General features: G+C 42.6%; 1 protein-coding gene across 4 annotated transcripts in view; it reads right to left on the bottom strand.

The window, feature by feature from the left end:
* LOC308289003 (neogenin-like) overlaps nt 1-24,190 on the bottom strand; it is a 232,735-nt gene extending 208,545 nt beyond the window's left edge. For all 4 annotated transcript variants that reach the window (XM_080730503.1, XM_080730504.1, XM_080730505.1 and 1 more), the window contains exon 1: nt 23,932-24,190. In XM_080730503.1, coding sequence (XP_080586629.1) covers nt 23,932-24,028 — 97 coding nt within the window. In that variant the 5' untranslated portion in view covers nt 24,029-24,190. The remainder of the gene's footprint in view (nt 1-23,931) is intronic.
* Between the last annotated feature and the right edge of the window lie 1,216 nt (nt 24,191-25,406).

Below are 25,406 nucleotides of genomic sequence, written 5' to 3'. Positions count from 1 at the left end.
TGTGTGTGTGTGTGTGTGTGTGTGTGTGTGTGTGTGTGTGTGGGTGTGTGTGTGTGTGTGTGTGTGTGTGTGTGTGTGTGCGTGCGCAACTGTGCGCACGCATGGATGCATTGCATGCGTGTGTGCATACCCGGTGACAGGCTGATAACACCTGAGGGGGATGAGCTGGTGGCTGCCAGACATGCTAGAATCCGCTGCCATGTCACAGAGGAAGAGATTGCAGTGCACCTGGAACCACTAGAATCACCAGCAGCATCCTGCATGTACTGTGTCTCATTCTACCCAATAATCTATGCCCAGTCCTGGTCCTGGACCAGTCTGGAGAAGTCTTTCCGGGACCAACACTGAATAAAAAGGTCTGCCTTTTGAGCAGAATATTTTTTTCAGACCAACTTTGTCAGTAGACGAATGAAGTTACATAATTTTGTTTAAAACACATTATATAGACTAGGGATGGGATGATAAGCAATATTAGCGTTTATCGTGATAAAAAACACTCGCGATAATTTTATTTTGTCACAATGATCGTGATATGACATTTTCATATTGTACCATCCCCAATATAAACTGTACATAATGCGCATTTGAGTTTTATACATACAAAAAATACAGAAGGACCTATACTTAAATCTAGTGCACATACGAGACATGTCCTCGGTTTCCTGTCTCTGCTGCACTCTAATAAATAACTCAAAGGCCTGTCCATGTGTTGCTTTGTGATTCCCATTCAGCCATGTGTCTGTGTGATGGAGGTATGGTTGGTGAGAGGGCCTTGTGGAGCTCAGTGGAGAAGCACACACCGCATACATACATTACATTGACTAGCGTCAGCAGCACTGGTCCAGTTGAATGATCTGTTAAGAATTTCCATCTGCGTGCCAGTGACTAGTCTGTATGTCTGTCTGTCTGTTAAGGTCATTATCATCTAGACCAGTGGTTCTCAATTCTTTTCATGTCAAGGACCCCCAAATTGACACTTATTAGCCAGCGGACCCCAATTTGAAAAGATATGCCAGGGACCCCCATATAAGAGAAGATTTTTACAGCTCTAGCAGTGATTCCCAACCATTCTAATTTCAAGGACCCCCAGTTTGACATGCATTAGGCTACGGACCCCCATTTAATGGCATTTCTATCTCTGAGACCCCAATTTATATTGTAAAATCAATGTTAATTTAACTCAGAGTGTACAAATGGAACAAAATGGACCGGTTAGGGTCCATTTGTACACTCTTAGAGTTACATACCCATAAGCATCCATTTGGTTCCTAGCAATCATTTAGCTGGGGACCCCCTGGAACTCCCCACTCCCCCCGGACCTCACTTTGAGAACCAATGATCCAAACTAGCTGCATTTACAGTATATATCGTCTACCAGGAAATGTTTAATCATGTTAAAGCTTATTATTTATACAATGTCGTAATGACTGTGTGAGCTTGTATTTAGCATGTCTTATGTGTTGCAAGCAAGTTATCATATAGTGTTGCATTTCATACTCTTATTTTCGCCATGCTACTGAAGTGCAAGAACGTGTGTGTGTGCGCGCATGCAGGCACGCGCATGTGTGTGTGTGTGTGTGTGTGTGTGTGTGTGTGTGTGTGTGTGTGTGTGTGTGTGTGTGTGTGTGTGTGTGTGTGTGTGTGTGAGTAAAACGCATCTGTGAATGGGCAGTGGGTGGTGCTTGTGTTTCCCGGCACTTCAAAGCTTCACTAGCTGGTTGACTTGCTGCTTGACGGGCTCAAACCCCCTCAGGAGGCAAAAACCAACCTCAGATTTGATTACCACCCAATAATGTGAGCGTCATATTTACTGTGTGGACGTCCAGAGCTCATAACTTGATTAAGGCACTGATTACCTTGGAGCAGTCAGATAGACACCAGTCCAAGGTGGGTGGGTGTGACTCAGCGAGCGTGACAGCAAGGGGAGGTCAGGGGGATTTATTTTATACTGTATTGTAAATTACTTTGTCCTTGAATAACAGAGGGAAGAGTTATGGAGGACGGGTGCTTATGCAAATGTCTTTTTATTTCCTTGCACAAGATCACATTCATCCCTGGCAATAAATTACTTTTACATCCATCTTGTCACGGATCGTTCCTGAGAGCATTGCTCCAACAACAACAGTAAGCATGGGGTTAGCTCCCCTCTCTCAGAGCCCACCACGGACATAATTCCTTTTCTGACGAGACGCGCTCTCTCCACAGGCTGGCTCCGTGTCTGTTCTTCCACGGGGTCCCGATTCCAGGCCAACAGGGATGGTCGTTAATTACCAAGGAATGGATGGCTAATGGTCGCCTGCAATGGTCTCCAACCACTCACCCACCCCCATCCCCCTGCCCCAGGTCTCCATGGTGACCTGTAGCAACCAGAGGCTAGGGGACTTGTACTAGGAACCGGGTTGAGACACACATAATGATTGGAGGGCGGGCCTGACCTCTCTGCTCCCGGTGCCACTTGACTAGGCATACAGCTTATTAATGGACACTTCCTTTTGGAACTTCACAAAAGGGCCTTGATTTACAAACAAGGTTTATAGGAGGTGGGCCATGGGGGGGGGGGGGGGGGGGCTTGAGTCTAGGGTGGATTATTGTACCATCATTGACAATTATTCATAATAATATTGCTCAATGAGCACCTTAGATTTTGGCGTGCCCATATACAGTATGGCCAACAACATTTCAGCAAGCCTACATATTTTAAATTCCATTTAACAAAGAACAGTAGACATTGATGAATTGTAAAGAGCTTCTGCTTTAGCATTTTCTTTTGAGGGAAGTGTTCACGTAGGGATGGGACGATAATCATTTATCGTGATTAAAAACTCAATAATCGTGTCGTGGAGATTTTAATTTATCATGAAATTGTCCTCCGTCATACACTAGGAATGAGCTTTTGCTGAGCTGCAAATTCAGAACCTCTTCGATTCGACAAAAATAGCGTTGCAACACAACGCGTTGTGAGCTTGCAGATCAGCTATTTTTGGCAAACGTTCCACCCAGAATATGGATGCTGTGGCTAACAAAAGTGCCATTTTAAGCACAGTTTAATTATAGCTATAATATCGTTAATCGCAATTATGTTCGCCACAATAATGTGACATATCTCCCCATCTCTAGTTCATAGTTTTACTTCTGAATGAGCAAGTGGCTGTGAAGTATTATACAGATTGGGAGCAACATGACAAGAACGGAGGACCTGTTGCTGGTTGGCATCCATCACAATGACATGCAACAAGGCATGATAGCAGCCTCCTCTTGGCTTTATCTGGCATATTTCCCCAACACCCGAGGAAAGACCCATCCCTCCCTCTCCTTATCTCATCTCTTTAAACAAATACAAATGAATGTGCTTGGCTGCCTCCTCCGGAAAAAAGAAACCGTGGTCCGACTTGTATCCCATGACAACGCCGGGGAGCATATGGCTCACAAACAAATTCAATATGAATGTAAATGAAGAAGCACAAATGAAAAACTACAACATCGGAAGAAGAAGAAAAAGGGGAGGGGGGGGACACACATCCACTTGAGCACGAGGTTCCCAGGGAGAATCTGAGATGTGCGTTTAATTTTCAGCCGACTCTGCAAATCAAAATTGTGGGTAAACAATAATCAAACCCCTTCCTCCACGATGTAGTAGGTGAGAAAGACGGAGCACGTCTGCGGCTCAATAACAACACTTATTAGAACGATTCAAACTGTACGCTGGATTCTGTTCAACAGGGTGACTCCATGCGGGCATTTTTACTCATCATTTCCGTGCTCCTTCCTCTGACAAAAAAGGCTTTTGTAATCCACAAGCAGATGTGCAAGGTTAAACATCTTAAACCCACTTCAGCGGCGAGTTGTGCACACCTTGGCTGTTAACAGGCTATATGTAAGAGCCTGCCTTTTCCCTTGCTTGGCTGGGGCATTTTGCAAGTAGCTGGCAGCGATGAAAAGCGGCCCCTGAGCTTTCGGGTCTACCTTATAAAAGCTCCATGAATGATTCCCCCGTTTTCTATTTACACACCCCCTCGATGTCAAAGAGTGGCGACTAGCCTCCCATCTCCAGCTCAATGGCCTTTTCTCCATATTAATGAGAGCTGGAGGGGATCAATGGGATGACAGGGAAGACAGATAGTCTGGAGGTGGGGAGGGCAGAGCGGGGAGAGAGGATGTTCGCCAGAGGCCAGGGAAAACAGATTGTGACAGTCAGACATTGCTCCCAACTTCTGAAGATCAGCAGTTCCTCCAATCACCCCAAATATCATCATTGTGTCCCACAGAGGTACAGTTATACAATACATGCTAGAAAGGACAACACAAAGAAGCCCTGAGGGCTTGTTTCCATTGTGATCCTATGTATTCAATTCATCAAGACATACAATACAAGAAGAAATCCTCAATACTAGGAGATGGGAAAGTATATTTACAGAAAAAACGTGGCGGATTGTTTATTTTGGCAAGCTAGAAGACTAGGTCCAGTTGCAAATTGTAGGTCTCTACCGCATTAATATGGCCTTTGATTAAGAAAAATGTCAACAATATTTCATTGCCAATTGAAGAGCTTATTGCTGGGTGCATATAAACTACACAGTAACAAATGTGTACAATCAGAACCAAATGGCATTTTGTACACTCTCAAGACCAAAGAGTTGCACCAGTGCACATCCCATTAGCATTGCAATGGAGTCCCTTAATGGACATTCTCCCTCAAAGAGATTCAGCCCTTAATACTACTGATCATGTCACAGTAAAGAGTTTTACTTTTAACCATGGATGTGTTGCCCTCTGACAATGCGAAAACATTCAAGCCAGAGTAATTGAGTATTCTCCAGACCAGTACATGCAGTTTACAGTTTACAGTTTAGGCATTTAGCAGACGCTTTTAATCCAAAGCGACATGGAAAGCATTGTGTCAACAGCAGTGCAATCCTCCCACTTAACCCTATTATTATTGCTGGTTTCTGATGTGCATCGCTTAAAACTGCATTAAAGCACTCACAAACGTATAGGAGGACATTTAGAGATAAGCATAATCCTGTGGAAGTGGACACTGGCCCTCTGTTGAGGAATGTCCTATGTCTCTTCCGGGAATGTTGTAAACCTGTCCTTAATCTGTCAACCGGGCCCCCTGCAGAGCCCCCCCCCCCCCCACCCAACACAAAGAAACACACACACCCCTCCCCTATTTCTTGTCATTCATTGATTTTATTATTATACTTTAGTTTGACCGTGACAGCAGGGTAAGTGTCTGACAGTGTCTGGCAGCATCTCTTTTTGAGAGGAAATATACTACCTGCCATGGAGGTGTTCGATATTCACAGTGACTACCGTCTGTGTGACACAAGAGATTCTGTCTGCTATGGAGAAAAAAAAAAAACCTTCCCTGGAACATCAACACTGTACAGCACAGGTTGCATATCATCAAATATACAACTTGTGCTGTCAGGTCAAGAGCACCTCTACCATAGTAAACCCCACTCTGGCCAGCAGAAACATGAAACGGAAGAGCCATTTTGTTTCCTGTACAGTAGACGCGCCTAAACGCATTTAATCCCTCCGATGTCACGATAGAGAGCAAAACAAGGCAGTGTCAATCTACAAACAAAACAAGACAACTGGGAGCCAAGTCAGTCCACATCAACTTCCAAGGGATTGAATTAGGGAACTTTGGCAGATCAAAATGTCATTATATGTTAAATTTCATTTATATGATAGTGACTAGTCTAATAACCATGCCTGCTACAATGCTAGCCAACATATAATATCCAAGATGAAAAAAAAAATACATATATATTAAGGCTGGGACTTTAACTGATTAATTGCGATTAATTAATTACAGAAAATTAACGCGATTAAAAAAATTGACGCATTTTAATCGCACAAAAAAAGGATCCTATGATGTTTCACAATTTAAGTTGAAATATGACAAGTCTCAAGGCATTACATTGGGTCTGGCCAACATCCAGTGTGATGTTGGATCTTGATTCTTAACAAAGCCTGGCAAGTCAACTGGCAGTTAAAGATAATTCTGTTGCCCAACAACACATGCTCACAATGTAAGAAAGTAACTTGAAAGAGAATCACTGACATGTGTTTATCTTGTTGGCAGCCTGGCAAGAAGAGGACATCAAAACATTGTGTGCCCTCTATTTTTGTCTAAATAAACTCAGCACAAAAAGAAAGGAAACTTGACTTCGGTCCATTATATCTCCCCTTTAATAATACCAAATTGTATTGTGTTTTATACAATTTTTATCGTTGATTCGTCACCTTTACAACAAAGTACAGGTTGTAAGCATCGGGCATTCGAGGCATGAGCTACACAGCCAAACGTGTGGGTAGCGCCGACCAAAGGTTTGCCAAAATGGCTTGCAATATACTGTTCTGTTGGCATTTACTCTTGTTTTGGGCCTTGACACTGAGCTTAACATTAACAAAGTGTAAACATGGCCAATATGTGTTGTTTTTTTTCTTTTCCTTTTACTGTGGGAGAGTGCAATCATTCAATGCTCCAAGCAACAACACCAAAAGAAGAGTATTGCAGGCCTGCCAGGCCATTTTGTAAATTTTTGGAGGGGTGCTACCCACACGTTTGGCTGTGTTGCTCATTCCACGAATGCCAGATCCTTACAAGCTGTACCTCGTTGTAAAGGTGACAAATCAACAATAACAAATTGGTATTATTAAAGGGGAGATATAATGGAACGAAGTCAAGTTTACCTTCTTTTTGTGCTGAATTTATCACTTGCAATTTCCGTTTTGTCCAAGCCTGGAAACCAGACAAATCTGCCAGTGCAAAGAAAATTTGTGATTGGATTTCGCTGCCCCTTAAGTTGTGGGGCACCAATCAGGGCCCAGTATGCAAATATGCGGCGGGTTTATCACCAGTGGCATTTTTTAAATGGAAATGTAGGTTCCACACAGAGATTCCAGACTAATATATACACATATCAGTGATACTAATATCTACGCAGTGACATTAGTTTGGCCATCATGCCAGACTAATTTTGTCCTCGGCTTGGCTTTGTTTCCTCATCACCGCCACGCACGATAACAGCTAACGTTGCAAAGCAACGGTCAGACACAAATTCACAACATGTGCACAGCAGGTAGCCAATATTCAACAATGTTGCTTCACGAGGCAGGTGGGCCTGTGTCTGACCGACGGCGATTGTTTGGGAGGCTGCAGGCTGTGTGGCCTGTGCATGTGCAGTGATGATGTATGCACACCTGCCATGGTTGCTGGCTAGCAAGTTTCACAGCTGAAATAAAGGGGGGATGGGGAAGGTATGGTGGATAAAGGGTGGGGAGGTGCCAGAGAGAGAGAGAGGGGTAGCAGACGCCTTGCCTGGGGGGAGTGGGGGGAAGAGGGACAGAGCTGTATCCATTATTAATGGTTGCTTGCTGTACGGGGAAAGAGATCTAATGTGGCAGTCAAGGTTGTAGTGAGTGCATAGTCGGCAAAGAAGGATTCTCTTGCTACGCCTCACTCTGACACACTAACGCCTGAATTATACTATGTTGCGCGCCTGTCGCCTGTGTCACACGCCGGCGAAAATAACCGATCTACAGGCACAAGCCGAGCGTGTGGATCCGCTCATTTTGCCATGCAACTAGATGTAAATTAAGCATTACTCTTTGACATGTTCCACCTTCTTATTTATCTCTTAACAGAGACACAGACACAATTGAGTCAGGCAACAGTGACAAATCACCACAATTTGTATAATGATATAGTGTACCTAAATACCAGTTTCGGCAATAATAGTCATTACAGAATACATTTTAAGTTTTGAGTTTTTACATTTACATATTTTACTGCATAAGTGCTCATTAGCAGCTTGATTCTTGAGGAATGTGCTAATCAATGCGTTTACAGAAAATATTCCAGTGTGGTGGAATATAATCTCCATGTGTGTGAGGACAGAAATATGTTTTCCACCCAAAATGTTGTCCAATTTCTCCTCTATTTACATTACAATCAAAACTAGTGCTGCATGAAGCCACAATTTTCAAGGAATCTCAAGTCAACTGTCCACCTCACCATATACTGTTTTGGTGGGTTCCCACTTCCCAGCTTAACAAACTTTTTTGAGAAACAGAAATAAAAAAAATAAACACAATAGGTGTTGCACAGTGAACGATAACGACACAACACCATCATTGAAAACTTTTTCTTTTTTTTTAATGGAAAAAGATCCTTAAAACAAATGGCTGGTCCTTAGGCGTATGGGCCATGGGGGGGAAAAGCTGGCTTCCAAGCAGCTACGGCTGGCCAAATCACTGTGCCACCGTGGAGAATCTAATACAATTACACAAACAGAGGTGTTGGCGGAGAGGAGGGGGGAGTAAGGGGCTTGACAGAGAATGATGAAGCCAACATCAAACACAGTGCTGATAAATGGAAAGCAGGGGGTGGCTGACCAAAGGAGGAGAAGGGGGGGTTGGGGGCCGAGGCTGTTATTGATTGTGCTGCTTGTGTTCTAGTAGTAGGGAGGGTGTGCACGTCGTGCACGTGTTTGTGTGAGTGTGTGTGTCTGTGTGTGAGAAAGAGATGGAAGGGCAGGGTTCGCCCCGCGGGCAGCAGTTAAAGCCATGTGCCCCCCTGAGAACACACCAACAAGCCTCCCATGAGCGGCCCATTGGTCACACTAAATATCAGATCGACACACAGACACAACGACCACTACAAACCCTGCCTCGTCCCTCGTCCCCCATCCCATCCCCCCGTCTATAAAAACACACACTGCACGGCAATTCATTCAAGACTGATTGAAATTCAAAAAAGGAGAGCCTTGACGCCACAGGCATAGCCAGAGATGGGCGGAGGAGGCAGAGGGGGGTTAGCAGTTTCGTCTCGCTGGGGCCCTATAAAAAACAGATGCTAAATCACTTAACTACCCCTAAATTAACTGCCCAGGATTCTACTGGGGATGCGCTGAGATGTGTACCAGTCAGACAAGACGCCGCATGAATGTGCAGCAGCGCCGTAGCGGGCAGACACTTGGCATTAAGTGTAGCTATACACGGCTGGAGGCTAAACAGACTACAACAAAAGGAAGGCTGGCCTCATCAGGGCCCATTTCCTCCACCAGTCACATTCCAAACAAGTCACTGTATGGCCACATCAATACTGTTCCCACATCATTAGAGGGGAGGAATCTAATAGGGGGAAATACATGGTCCAACTGACAATGGCATTAGTTAGTTAGACGAAGCTCCACTCTGAAGGACCACTGCGCTCTTCATCTCCGCCCTGCCATCCAATACCAATTTATTGGAAATGAAGGGCCTTGTGCGTCTGGTGACTGACGATGCAGTAGCGTGGCGTCTCATATTCTCAGAGGAGAGGGCTTTGCTCCAGATTTATCGCTTCATCTCATCTCATTTCCTTTCCGTATGCTAGTAAATCCCAGGTAAAGTGGACAGGGAGAACAGGCCGAGATTGGATGCCTGGACTTAATCTCTGTGCGTATCTGTAATGCTTGAGTACTTAGTTTTAGCCATAATCTGTGCGTAAACAAAACATCTAAGCAGAAAATGTGTACCACATTATATCTACTGATCCTTCACGTATAGTTGGAGCCATAATGATCCAAACTGGTCCATTTGGGGTTCATTTGGTTTTGGATGTACCTGACCTTCATTAATGAAGACCTGAATAAGCCACAAGCTAATGACTACATTTGGAGAGAGTGAATGCTGCAGCTGCAACATACATCACTGCATTTGGTGTCATGCTAAAGTTGGCTTTATTGTATAAGTATTAATCCTCAATCCACAAAGCTACATTAGCAATCTTCTGGAATACAGGTCATGGCCAGCTCAAATAAGTTTATGGAGTAAGATTCAAGGACATAACAGCCTCCCTCCAGAGGGATACACAGGTGGTAGTTTAACACTGTCTGGTGGTGTGACTCAGCAATGCATACCACAGAGGAAAATGCAACCAGGTGCAGCTAGCAAATAGTAAACACCTAGCTGCTGAGGACTTCCGCAGGCTCCACACACTTTATATAACTGCGGATGACACTTTTGTTTTATAAAGTTTCTGTCAGTTCAGTTTTTTTTTTTTGGTATGGCAAGGTCTATAAACCGTGTGGAGTTATACAGTATGACTGCCTTGTGTTGTTCTGGATTAAAATTCTGAGCTGCTTTTTTTGCAACAAACTGGTTTCACAGGCAAAATATCCCCCAATTTCAATATGAAATTCAATATTGCCTCATTATCAGCTGTCTCCTACCACCAATTTTGACCATGTTCCATTTTCTACAGCAGACTAAAAAAAGAAATGTTGGCTTTTAACAACCAACCCAGTTTAGTCAATAAGGAACACAACAAGCACCCCGCTCGCTCCTATGAGTACAGTTCATTTCCTGCCTTCTTTTTGTTGCTAGTGCAGTGCTTATTCACAGTGGCTGAAATAGGGTTGGTAGTGGGAGGGGGGGGGAGACACTATTTACTCAGCGGAGGAAAGACATGAGGCCCTGGCTTCCTAATGGCTTCCTGCATTTCACGCTATCGTTTCCCCGCAGGAAATCTTATCAATACAGACTGCCCCTGTGTTGACCAAAAACAACACCATACACCACACACATGGATGGATGCTGAACTTTGATTAAGCACCTTTTAAAAAAGGTTGAAGTAATAATGATCTTTTGAAATTTTTACCTAAAAATAATGGAACTAACAATTCTACTGTATAAACCACTCCTCCATGATAATTCTGGCGGAAGTTCTGTGTTTTAGGGCAAGAAGTAGGGCAACATGTATTTTGGATAAAAATAGATAATTCAATGATACTGCATGAATTATGTGCGAACCACAGGTTGGCAGCAGTATCCACATGAAAACAGCTTGTGTTGTCCTACCTAAACAAGTAGACAATATAGTCTCTCTAAAGGGAAAACAACATTTTGTTATTTGACTGTTCAGCTTCAGTCATGCAATACCAAAGTTAATAAACCACCTGAACATGAAAAAACTTATGTAGTGCTATATTTCAGAGAGAATGATTGAAAAGGCATACTGCAGAGTTAATAGAGTTTGGCCCAATAAGTCAGGTCATAATAAAGCATTTATGGGTCCAGCATCTTGCTCAAGGACACTTCCGACACCAACTCTGGAGGAGCCCCGGATCAAACTGGGATCCTTCCGATTCCCAAGCGGCCGCTCTGCCTCCTGAGCCACTGCCGAGTGCCGACCCCTTTAATATGACCATGGGAATAATCAATATCATGCATCCATAGTTGCAACTAAGGCCAACCAATTCCTTTCTCATTAGAAATTAATGACAACAAGCATTGCCAGCATGTGGGGGGGGGGGGGGGGGGGGGCTGTGCCATACTGTCACCACTGAGGCATCGCCTCACGAGGAACACTTGAACCCCTGACCCCCCCACCTCGGTCATTTGGGGCCAATGGGGGTGCGTGACACAGCTCTGGTCCAGCGACACTGCCCCGCCAGGCTGGGAATGCAGTGGAACTGTCGGGGGAAAGGCAGAGAGGGACAAAGGCAGGGGGGCTCCATTGATTCTGGACACGGTGGTGGTCTGGAGAGAGGGTTAGGGACAGTGTTGCCAGGTCCGCTTATTATAAGCTGATTTGGGCTTGTTTTGTCTGTAGTTGCAGGTTGCGTTTTGTTTCTAAAGTGTAGTTGATTATTTGGGCTTGTTTCCTAAATGATGTTTAGACCAATATTTCTCAAACATTTTCATGTCATGGACTCCCCAAATTAATACTGTAATTACAGTATGTAGGCCTATTTGTCTGTAGACAAATATTTGGTGCCAGGCAGGGTACCCGTGCACCAGATTGGTGTTAAAATATTCCACATTTTGTCAATTGTTTCCCAAGATTCTCTTGAAATTAGCAGATCTACAAGCTCACAACGCTATTTTCAAATAGCCAATGTATATAGATTTAAAGTGCTCATGTGGCCCATGTAATTATAGTAGCTTACTTTGGGCTTGTTTTCATAGACTCGTTTGCTTATTTCTCTTGCAAAATCTGGTCCCCAGTCAGCCTTAGGGATGGGACGATAGACATTTGATAGAGAGTGGAAAAAAGACTGTATCAAGTACATATATTATGTATAAGTACCTTTTACCAATAGAGGGTTTAAGTGGTACCGGATATGCAGCTCGGCAAATGAATGGTGAATTGATCCCAGTGCATGACGGAGTGTTTTTATCACGATAAACGATAATATCGCTTATCGTCCCATCCCCAGTCAGCTTCCTAACAAAAAGCACCCCACTAGCCAGCCAGCAGTGTGGCTAATAAAAATCTCTACCTCTTTGTAACTTCAATGAAAAGGATGTGAAAACGAGTTTAATGTGACTGGAGAATGTAGATTTAATGAAACTGTTAATCTCTTGGATGGATTATAAGTAGGGCTGGGATGCGATTAAAAAAATTAAACAAATTAATTACAGGCTTTGTAATTAATTGATCGCAATTAATCGCATTTTAATCGCATATTAATATTTGACCCGAGAAGCATTTATTTTTTCAAGTAAAACACATTTTGTTGTATGAGTGAATCAATGATTTCGCATCCACTGGGCCAAGCAAAGCACCCTTTGCGTTTGTTGTCTCTTCTTGGTTGGTGCGTCGCTAAGATCGGTATGCCCGAAACTGAAGGTTCTGTGGTGCAAAAAATAAGTGAGATTAAAATGCATTAATTTTTATAATCGCGTTAATTTTCTGTAATGAATTAATCGCAATTAATCTGTTAAAGTCCCAGTCCTAATTATAAGCCATTGACGCATGGGGAATGTGAATTAAGCTCCTTTCACACCTTTTTTAGTGAAATGAAAATTTTCATTCAGCATTGTTGGACCCTATTCCAATCTCACAGCAATGTTATAGATATTCCAGGACATGTTTTAGGCTTCTGTTAGTGTGTAGGGATGGGCAGATACGAAAATGTCATGTCGCGATTATCATGACCAAAGAAATTGTCATTTACAATATTATTGCGAATCAAAACATCCCCAACATCCATTATCCTGGGGTGGAACATTTGCGAAAAAATAGCAGATCCCTAAGCTCATAAAGGGTTGTGTTGCAACGTGTTGTGAGCTTATAGATCGTCACTTTTTTTTGGCAAAGCGATTTGGTAGAGAGTGAAAAAAAAAGACTATCAAGTATGTTATTTCCAGGTCCGTTTTACCAATTATAGAGGGTTTAAATGATATTCAGCTTAGGGCATCCTAAAATCTTTAATGTCATGCTTATGCACTCAGGATTCATTCAAACCACTCCAAATAAATGAAGTATGAAAGCAGAAAATGGATTTAGCTGTCCAATGAACAATCAAAGTGGTTTCCTGCAGTGCCTTCCTTCACATGTCCTCACTCACTGTCCTTCACACACATCATTTCCAAGTGGCATTGGGTCCCAACACAAGATATGTTGTGGTTCACATAGTCTATAAAGTCTAGTAGTGGCTGCTTGCCGGATATAGCATCTTAAGTCAGTTGAATCAGTTTTGCACAACATACAACAAGGTGTCAAGTCAGCAAAATCTCTAGGTCTTTAGTAAACAGAAAACAAACCAATTTCATCCAATCAGAAGAGAGAACCCCACAATAGTATTCCAGTTCCAATTTTGTCTGCTCAAAAAATAATAATAATGGCGTGGGTTAAGAGTTTTTGTCCAGATATGTAAATGTGTCCTATTGGCGATCTCAAATAGACAGTGCAACTACACGCAATCATAGGCATTAAAGTCAGTCCCCCAGCCTTGTCCATAGGATTTATCTCATTAGGGTTGCAAGGTAGGTAGCAGCTGGCGGCCCATCCCTCCCCATTAATGTCCCACCATGCAAAAACCTCTGCCGTTTAACTCCCCCCAACTCCCCCCTTCTGCAAACATGTCCCTCTTGTCTCATATGACATGTGTGTGTGTGGGGGTCTTGTATACTGGAATGCCACTTGACTGCCTGCCATTCTGCAGGTGCTCCCTCCCGTTCCCCCGTCCATTTTGTTGTAAGTGCTATGGTGGAGCTGGGGGGGGTGAGGTGGTGGTGCTTGCTGGGTGGGTTCAAGGGTCAAGGTTCAAGGGACAAAGCTTATAAAGGCAGTGGTTCCAAAACCTTTTTTTCCTTGGAGCACACCTCATAGGGCATAGCAGTGGTGGCCATTTTGAGGTGCCACAGATCGAAAGCCCATTTATATTTCCCATATAGATTTCCAAAAATATTTACTGTATTTATGGAAATGATTCGATTTATTTATTCATTCATGAAATACAATGAAATATGTTAGAATTAATATTTTTTTTTATTTCGTTTTATATAGTATGTGTAAAAAGATATGTGTGTGTGTGTGTGTGTGTGTGTGTGTGTGTGTGTGTGTGTGTGTGTGTGTGTGTGTGTGTGTGTGTGTGTGTGTGTGTGTGTGTGTGTGTTTTTAATGGAAGACAAAAAAGGGGGATATTTTCTCGCGACCCATAAAAATTGGTCCGCGACCCAAACATGGGTCCCGACCCAATGTTTGGGAAAAAGAGCACTAATTAACCAGCGGGACTTGATGCAGAGCTGCTTTCTATCACCGCCTGGCCTGGCCTGGCATGACCTTCAGGCAGATGGGAGCAACTCCTCTCAGTCCTCTCAAAGGGCTAACTTCCTCCTACTCCTCGCCGTGTTCACCCTGCGTCTCTGTGTAGATCAAGCAGAGGAAGGTCATATCTGTATTTAGACACAGCTCTGGGGATGTTGTCCCAGATGCTGTTCTCAGTGTTCTTCATCCACCTGAGGGAGTCGAGCCCAGCAGTCCTGTGACATGTAGGGCCAAAGATTCTGAAAAGAGTCGAGACCTGTCACAATCCTCCTGGCACCCACATCGAGAAGTAAGCAAAACGGCCTCCCAGTATACTGGACAATAACACATGTCCATTTTAATTGCTGCTCTGAAGGGGCCTTCTGACTGTAAAATCCTTAGTGTCCATTTAACATTTGGTAAAATAAATAACTACAATGATTTAATTTTGTCCAGATCACCCAGTCCTACTAAAAACAATTCAACAGGCCTACTCCTGAAGGTATTGTGTAGTGCCGTGCTGTGAACCCACTGAGATTTGCCTCCTTGATGGCCTTGACAAGGTTTTCTGAAATCAACTAGAGGCTATACACTTTTCCACTGAAGAAATGATGTCTCAGTTAAAGCTTGACATTTGCAACAGCAAAAATATTTAGGTTACTCCAAAAGCATGACAATCAATACCTCATTTGGTAGCTTAGAAAATGAATAAGCCCTTTTCATAAAAGACTTACAGCTTACTTTCTATTACAGCTGTTGTGACCATGTCTAATTAAAGAAATGAAAATCAGGAGCTTCAGCGGAGCACGTTTATTCAGGTTTCAAGGGGTAAAGAAAAGCACTGATTCTAAAGAGCCAAGGAATATAAAGACTAAAGAGCCAATTCCATGACATCATATTGCATTAAAAAGGCTTAGAGACGTCATTTTACCATTTCGGCTGCCTCTTTTGACCTCTTGTTAGCTTTAGCTGTGCTCCGAGTTGAACAGGAACGGGCTCCAGTAAAACCAAAAAGCGACTGCACTCTGTGCAGCTTGATGCCAAATGGGAGCTCCAAACAGCACAAAAGAGTCTCTATCTTGTGCTGCTGCACTTCTCAAAGATTTAATTTGGTTTGGTTTCAATAGCAGGCACGCAAAAAGAGTTTTGCAGGGATCACCATAGCAGCAGGTGAAACTGTGGGATTCTGTGGGAGGAGCAGATGGCATGTAGTCTGTTATTGTTGTCCATTAGTTACTTTAGAAGCTGTCGTTTTATAAAAACCTCTGTAGTTGTAAACTCATATACAGTTGCTTTGCTTTCCGATCTGCCTAAAACTTTGTCTGGAGTGTGCCATGGAAATGTACTGGCGCCATTTCGACACGTTCTTTTCTTTCTCTGTGTTATTTTAACTAGGCCTGCCATGGCTAAAAGTGTAGTGTAGTGGTTTGCATGTACAGTATAACTGACTACAAAGGCAAACAAACTCTTGAGTTGTTAAACTGCCCACATAAAACACCATGAGAAAACAACTGTTAACTTATAACTGTAAATGCTCTGAGCCAGCTCACCAAATTTGCTAAGCAGTTAAATAAAGCCTCAAGTAGGATCTTAAGAATAATTAGTAATACAGGTAGTTTAAGTAATCCAGCGTTTTTGGTACGAGTCTTGTATACCTTTTCAAATGTACTCTTAAAAGTCAAGGAAAAAAAACGACAACAAACAAACATAGTGCTGGGCAATATATCAATATTATACTATTGGTGTTTTTGCTCACCCAGCCCTACCAGAGCAATACAATGTCTCTTCACTGTGCTGTGTGCACATCTATAATTTGTCTTTTGTAATTTGTCTTTTGCCAAAAGGGGTCTCTCGTATAATAATGTGGCATAATCAAAATCGTTGCAAAGCTATAACTCCCCCTTTTGTTCTGCAAGCTCAACACAAACAATAATGTGACGAAGCCTGTTAACTGCACAAGAACACATCGACGTTGTACGGTGAATGAACAATAATACCCACATTTCACCCTTGCAGTTAAACTACGTAAACAAACACCTTCTTTTTTTCAAACCTGGAAACTCTCTGAACCTCCCTGATAAAAACAGCTGCTCGTCCCCAGATGGGTGGCACACACACACGCCTATACAAATACCCGTACAAACATACACATCCCACCATATCTGAAGCTGCCAAAAGCCACAGGGCCAGGCACAAGACGATGGTAGGCAGCTTGTTTGAGCAGCGTTCACAATCCTCTCTCTGTGACTGACTGCCCACACCCCTCCAGCATGAAGTGCTCCTTTGACTGACTGAAGTGAGAGAAAGACAGAGTGTGTGTGTGTGTGTGTGTGTGTGTGTGTGTGTGTGTGTGTGTGTGTGTGTGTGTGTGTGTGTGTGTGTGTGTGTGTGTGTGTGTGTTGCACGAGCAATTGAGACTTCTGTAACTGTCTGTATGACAAGAATATGGTGTCGCGCTCATACAAGCCTGCGAGTGAAGATGGGGATGTAGTGAGGTTTAGAAGAAAATCAAACAATGCAAGTTAATTTGGTCAGCAAATTAGGTCAGCCCTGGACTGCCCTTGTATTGTGAGGACACAGAAGATCCATCAAAAGAATTATGACTAACTGGGTCAGGGTTAACAAGGTTCAAATTGCACTAGCCAAATTGGGCAATGCCCACCCCCCCTTCCCCAAAGAAAAAAAAAAAGACAATGCAAATAAGACAGATTCTTCTCCTCTTGCTTTTTTTTTTTGTATAAATTGTCTTTGATGAATGTGCACCTTTATGATTTTGTTTATTCAACTCTGCAGCTGAGGAATTTTAATATTCAGGTCAAGCCTTCACACCCTGGATGGCATCCAAAAGCATGCTAGAGGATAACTTCATGTCTGTGAACTGCGGAGGGGGGTAGTAGGGGCATTCCTGAAGGTTCATTGGAGTAAAACTAAGCTAATTAATAACCATTTCATGGAGAATATTTGTTTCTTAATTCTGCCAGGAATGACATTTACAATATAATAACCTTGTAATTATAGGCTAATATGAGCAAAATTGCATTAATTATATTAATATTTAAAGTAATAAATTAAAATAAGCTGCATATTAGTTGTAAAGCTAAGACATGCAGGCATTGACACTAAGGCTTGCCCACCTGCCCCCGGCAGGTAAATAAAACGTCAGGGCAGGTGAAGTTGGCTTTCAGGTTGCCCGACAGGGCAAGTGCTCATTTGGGAGGGGACACAAATGTCTATAAACACAACACCAGATATCTGTCTAAACACTTGAAAGTGGCCAGTGCGCTGTGTCTTCTGGTCTGTGGAATGTAAAATAAGAGCACTATTTACCTATAATGTGCTGTTTTTACTGTTGCTACATTTAAACATATAAAAGAACAAGTGTGAAACCATAGACATATTCAATCATAGCTTAAGTATTTGGTATTTGGATTTGGAGGTATTGAGGTATGAAATTTTTTCGCACAGCTCCAGAAAGTAAAGAAATAAGTGTTAAATTGAGCAGTAATTAAAATCGTACCTATCATTTTATAATGGACGATTTACTTTTCGGGCAAGTGGGCATTACCTTCGGGCAAGTAGAACATGACCTGTACTTGCCCGATGGGCAAGTGCCTCTGAGACCTTAGTGTCAACCCCTGACATGGAGAACGCACATGTCCTTTAGATGCAAAGTGCAAGATTCCCTCAGGTGTAGAAACATCTGTCAACTATGAGTGACTACTTGTAGACTATCGTTTCTATTTATCTCAGTGTTTTGAGATAACGATTTCACAGATGAGCCCATATCTTTAACAAAGAATATGCTGGAACAATCAAGCTCTGACTCTCCAGCTTCAGGCAAGATGCTTTGCAAACAATTCTCCCTTTTCTTTTTCTCGTTATGCAGTGCTTGTAGAAAGGGGTGACTAAGGGTTCAGTATAAAATAAAGCCTAGCTCTCATTAGGCTAGGCTCATCTGACAAGCACAGATTGTATGTGTCATAATCCTCTGCGGCTGACGCCAATGGCAGCAGACACCACGACAAGGGCACGGGCAGAACCAAAATAAAGTTAGTTTTAGGAAACTTTTAGGACAATGGGGATCCGGAAGCGGTGGAAGCAGATCCAACATTGAGGAACCGGAATCGATTCCATCACATTTGGAACCGTTTCCAGGAAAACCTTTTTTTTTATCAGAGCTGGTATGTGGATTTCACGTTTGCTATACAATTACTAACTATACCAGTGGTTCTCAAACGTTTCAATTTCAAGGACCACCATAACTCTGAGGGGCCTTTTCCACCAAAAGAACCTTGGTTCCAGAACCAGTGCCGGTTCAACTTTCTTGGAAACTAGGTTCGTTCTGGCTGGCTTGCGTTTCCACCAGATCGAACCAGAGCCATTGTCCCCCAGTTCAGATGGTGGTTCACTGGAAAAACTAAGGATTTTGTGGTTCCGGTTCCGAACCAACTTTTACATTTCGGAACCAACTCCGGTTCTTGGTGGAAAAGCACACCTCTGGTTCATCCCATAGGCGGGAGAAAGAACCCGAACCGGTTCTTTGCCGGTGGAAAAGGCCCCTGAGAGTGTACAAATGGAACCAAATGAACCCTTCCGGGTCCATTTGGTTCCATTTGTACTCTTTCAGAGTTACAGTCCCGGAAGGTTTAATTTGGAACCCACTATTAGATCCGTTAAGGAATCGTAATCGTAATCGTAATGGCTTAGCGGTCTTGGTCAATGATTGTGATGACAAATTTCATTTGGTCAAGGTTTCAGCCCAATCAGAGCCCGGGAACATTTGTGGAGGTGTGTCTGTAGCCTACTCTGGCAGCGTGCACGGCAGTTCTGTGCACAAGAAATATGGTGCTAATCGGTCCAGTGGTTCACAAGATTAGCTCCCAACAGATATGGACAAACAGACAAACCCTCATAGACAGAGCTAGACTCCTGCAGAGTCCCTCCCTAAAAACCTCTGGGGTGCAATTTTTCATACACAGATTTGTCATTTGTGACGTCACGCCACAATTCTGAGAGGCTGCCATGCATTGATTAGAACATGAGACAACAGAAGCTTGGCTCCTCTTCGGCCTTTGTGAGCCAGGACGTGAAAAGGCTATGCAAAAGAGATGCATTAACTGGGACCGCAGTCATGCATAATGGCAATGTTGTTACATGATATGTTTCATGAGGCTAATAGGTTATTCTTATCATTTTCATCTAGGAGTTATGGATCAGAGTGCAATTGGCCATTCGAGTTAAGATACCTTACAAAACCTAAATATACAAGCCAATAAAGACTTAAACACATGCCACAAGTCTTTGCTCAAACAACCTATAGAGAACGTTGTACAATTATCATTAATATATGAATGTATGTATGCAGTATATGTTTGCAATAACCTTCTGTAAAATCAATATCATGATGTCCAGAGTGAACAGAACAATAGCAAACACCTTGCCAAGCCAACATGTAGAGCTCTAGCTGTCAGGTTAAATAGTGGTGCGAATATGTGAAATGAAGCCAGGCCAATCAGTTAAGTCAGGTATAGCAATCAGGGAAGCCGGTGCTCACACACCTCCCAATCACACAGACAGACAGCAATTCAAATGACCTCTCATCTTTATCCGTCTGGTGTAAACGCACCTTAAAAATGATTCAAAGACAGACAAACAACAAGAGTTTACCAGGCGGATAACCAAGTATAAACTATTGCAGTGTTTAAATGACATTGATGGGTGGAGACAGCAGAGAGACCCATTGTTTACCTGCAGCCATCAAGTGCATCACTTTCTATGAAATATTGATGAGGGAGGGACATTGAGAGGGCGAGGGGGAGACAAAGTTAGTACTAGTAGTAAACAGCCATGACAGCAATGCTACAACAAATTGGCAAGGTTGGTAAACACAACAGTCACAGGCATGACTTCAATGGTACAAAGAACATTTGCTTGAAAAAAGCTTGGGAACTCCTGCTTATAAAACACAAAGATATTGATATGCCTCACCACCTCCTGCCAATTACAACTAAAACTGCTACAGGTCATGTAAAGTATGTCATTAATAAAGGGATTCACAAAAGCATAGCCCACTGTGAAATGTATGTGAAAAATAAATAAATGTTTTTCCAAAATGATCCTATGAATCCTATGTTGATTTATTCCTTTAACACAAAATGTGCGCTTACATCAGCAGGTTTTAACTAAAGCTAGCTCTCCATCCATATCCCTAGAAACTAGCAGCATCTCCTAATGGGAGGGGTTTCATTAGTGAAACAGATGAATCAAACACTTGGCCAAGTATGCAATTATGCATCTCTCAGTGGAGCGAGGTCATTAGGACTTCACAAGCAATTTCAACCTATAAATAAAAGATCAGAAAACAGTGTAATATATGGGAAAGACAGCATTTGATTCCCCAGGTCAACTGTGTCATCTTGACAATGAAGACAATGTGGAAAAATAAATTGGCATTTTTGGTGTATGCACAAGGAGCCTACCTCAATTATATTTTTGATAGACAGTGCTATACTGCCGTTTTCTTAGGACTATTACATAGAACAATCAGGAATGGCCATAATAGATTTGAATCCACCTGCCTCACATACAGGGATTGAGGATCACCTTAACGTCCCAAAGCACTGCTTACAAAGATGTTAAATGATGTTCTTGGTCTATTGAAAAGGGCCCTAAATGTATAGCAAAGACAACACTGGTTGTTGTTGTTTTTAATGTCTGTGCCACAGTGCACCCACGGTGGTCTGAGAGGATAAACCCCATGAGAGTGGTCTGTGGGAGCAGAAAAGAGTTGCCAAATGTTTACGTTTCAGCAAGCTATTTGCATTGTCTGCTGGGAGACAATCAGTGCGCAATTCCCTCCGAGAAGGATTAGAGAGATAAGATAGGAGCCTAAATGGATTTTACACTCATCTGACAAGGAGTTGTTTACAAAGACAAACTTTCAGAGGAATTGAAAAGAGTTTAGTAAACTCTTTTGAGCTGATAGAGGAGAATGGATGCATATAGCGGCAATGTAGGGGTTGACTCCTCAATAGGTGGCAGAACTTTTCAGGTTGTTTAAACAAAAACTATACATGCATATTCATTATGCCCGTCCCCAGAGGCAGATGGAAACCAATGAGCATTAAGGAAGGAGATGGATTGAAACTCTTTTAAGCTTGGGTTGCAACCCTGCCAACTTTGATAAAAAAACAAGTTCTGGCCATGGTTCCACTTTGCTAAGGACCGTGGACCTCAAAGAAATGTGTTTCGAATAAACAGATATTTTCAGTGAGGGGGACCCCACAATTAGTAATTTGAGACTCTCTCCGCGTGTGGGTCCCAGTCCAATTCTCTGGAATCAATCAGAGCTCCCAAAGGAACTCCCCGCTCCCCTTAATCTCCTGGTTTTATTACTTTCCAGACAGTCGGCCTGTTTCACCCTACCCCCATTTCTCTTTTGTACTGATCTCTAGCAAAGCCAAGGAGGGGCTTTTTTCTCTCTCTCTCCCCTTCCCTTCCCTTCTACCACATGGAGGAGAGGGTCTTTTATCACTCTCCACACGCAACAGCTCAACAGCTAGCTGTGGTCCATCACTTGAAGACCCATGTTCTCCACATTCTCATAACCTGTACAGTAACCTCACTTAAAAAGAAAAGACACAGGCTGCATTTGAACATCCAATACCGCTATCACAAAACCAATGAACATTTTAACATTAGTATCTACAGTCAATTCAACTACTACTTTCACTGATGGACTGGGTTGTTGAAAGCCGGGAAACTGTTAATGTTAAAAATCACATTAATTTGCCATGATGAAGTAGCCTATGTTAGCCTGTTGAATGGAAGTCTTTATGTTAAAACATGAATTTGCCATGATGAGGTATGTGGTCAAGAAACGTGTTGTTTATTCTTCTAATGGGTGAAAGTGCAAGCAATTTCTTTTCATGACTCTCCCAGTGACTCACTGGAGTGAGTAACATAATTGACTATGCCGAAAGACTGGAGCCAAGTTAGTAGTACCCTGAATTAATTTAAGACTTGCATAACAAAGTAAATCGAGAAAAATACAAATTCACCAATGCACTATACATTTCACAAGACTGTACACAACACACCACCACTGTGCTACTCTCTGCTCCTTCAAAACGATTAACAGAAGCAGCAAATGAATTGTGTACCGTTTATCCATCAGCTAAACATGTATTGACGCCCAGGTAATGAGATGTCTGCTGGACTGATGATGCTCGCTTAATACCTGACAGTGAGTCCTAATGACTGACTCCTCAGCCTCAGACAGTGTATGGGCTTTACCAGACCCAGGTCCTTGCCACCCTTCTCAATTATATGATTATTACAATGGTAGACATAGCCGCTTCCAATAGAAATTCAATTTTTAATTGGCAAATAACAAATGAATATATGTATATATATATCCCAATGCGCCTTAGTGGAAAATGTCAGTGAGGTATAACAGGCAGATCAGATGGCATAAAAGATTCAAATACAAATAGAAAAACCTGTCGACATTGCCAACAGAACATGCACCTCAGCGGACAATGGGGACTTTAGAGAGAAAGAGTGCAGCATTGTATGAACATAAAACCATATAGGAAGGTATGTGGCCAAAAATTACCTCTCATATTAAAGCAGTGTTGCCTACATTTGGAAAACGATAAAGATTTTATGTTCTCACAGTTGAAAAATACACATAGCTGGGTACCATGAAACCGTATAGCATGGCTGTCTGCTGGAAGCAGTGGTGGAAAAAGTACTCAATTTGTTTTACTCAAGTAAAAGTATCATGCAATGTAGAAATAGTCTGTTAAGTAAAAGTCCAGAATTAAAAAATTACTTGCGTAAAAGTAGAAAAGTATTGGTATCAAAATGTACCAAAAAGTAGTATAGACTACTAATTATGCAGAATGTCCCATTTCAAGTATTCAAATGTATACAAATATTTTTAAATAGATCTACAAATGCGACGCATTGTGTTTTAAAAATAATTGTAAAGGAGTAAAAGTACAATATTTGACTCTGATATGTAGTGGAGTAGAAGTAAAAGTACAGAATATTGGAAATACTAACCTCAACATTGTACTTAGGTACAGTACTTGAGTAAATGTAATTGGTTACTTAGTTTAGACCACTGGTTGGAAGCTAATAACTTGCATTCCAAGGTTTTACCAACTCGTGATACATTGTAACTTTTTCTCTTTTTTACGTGGAGAGGGCATTCAAAAACATAACGTGTTGCGTTCTGGAGACAATGTGGCGAATGCTTTAGCAAGTATGTATGCTTTTAGCAAGAATGTAACTATGTGTACAGTGTACAAATTCCATCTTGTACACTGTCAGAGTTATGGGGATACCTTGAAACGTGAAGGTTTGAGAAACAACAATGCTTTTTAGCTTACCTTTGTCGACATGCCTTGAAGCCACGGTGGTCGCCGTCATGCAGAGAAAGGTGAGACAGAGGAGAGAGAGGGGCGACCGCGCTCCCCGCTCGGCCATCACTTTTCAACAAGAAATCTTTGCAGAGGCTTCTCTCTCTCGAACCCCGGGCAAAAAAAAAAGAAATCCGTGTTTTTCTTTTTTTTTATATCCTCAGCCAAATCCTGAAAAAAAAATACACTCCCCAAAGACACAATATAAAGGAAAAAAAGGAAAGAAAACAAAAAAAAGTTCAATGTCTTCTTCTTCTTCTCACCTTTTACGAAATATACAGAAACATCCGTAACCAGCGACTTTTAAAGCTGGCCGGGTGAAACATGTAGCTGGTGCTCGCTCGGAGAGAGAAAAAAGAAACCGCAGGTTGGAGTGTTTTCTCCAACTTGGTCGAGGCTTGTTGGTTGGTTGTGGGGGGGGGTTCGAAGAAGAGAAAAACTAGGGAGTCAATCCATTGCCACGGCGGCACGGCACGGGCAAACCGACGCGCGCTATTACACGATAATAACGCCGATTCGATCTACCCCGATGTGCGTGAAACCCCCCAAGAATAGCCGACAATAGAAAAGATATGAAGGTCCTAGTCAGATCGGAGTAGAAACCGCAGCCAGCCAGTCAGTCCACCCTCCTGGATCCACCAACACAACGTAGACGCAGCAGATAGCAGCGCATGGAAGAAGGCAGGGTTGCCAGGTTTTGAGAGATAACAAGCAACCATGTCTAGGTCTAGGAAAAACAAGCCCCAAAGAAGCAACTATGTGAGCACTTTAAACCTGTAGTAGCCTATACTGGATATTTTGGAAATAGCCGATCTACCAGCTTGCAGATCTACTATTTTCAAAAAGATCTTGAAATAAAATGTTGAATATTTGGAAGATCTTTGAAACATTCTAACAACACAACTCTGGTATGGGGACTATGGTCTAACCTGGCACATTATACAATCTTAATTTGGGGGTCCATATATGAAAATGTTTGAGAACCACTGGATTAAAATAATTTAAAAAAGAATGTGAAGCAAGCCCAAACTAGAAGCAGTGCTCTTCCGAGCACAGGTCTCCACCAGGCCACACAAATCGGCCTGTTATAGCGCCACCATGAGGCTGATTTAAAAAATGTGGGGCAGAGGTTCTGAATTAGCATCCAGGGAGTGTGTGTGCTCAGTTTGGCAGCGATCGGGCCAACGGCGCCGGAGATTAGCTGGTAACAACCAGGCCACACAAATCGGCCTGTTATAGCGCCACCATGAGGCTGATTTGAAAAATGTGGGGCAGAGGTTCTAGATTGGCATCCAGGGAGTGTGTGTGCTCAGTTTGGCAGCGATCGGGCCAACGGTGACTGAGATTAGCTGTTCACAAACTGCGAGGACGCACGGACGCACGGACGGACGCACGGACGCACGGACGGACGGACGGACGGACGGACGGACGGACGGAGGGGAAAA

Source organism: Nannobrachium achirus (genome assembly GCF_963921795.1).
Source record: "Nannobrachium achirus genome assembly, chromosome: 7".
Classification (NCBI taxonomy): Eukaryota; Metazoa; Chordata; class Actinopteri; order Myctophiformes; family Myctophidae; genus Nannobrachium; species Nannobrachium achirus.
Note: the sequence above shows the minus strand (reverse complement) of the source record. Positions and strands in the feature narration are given on the sequence as shown.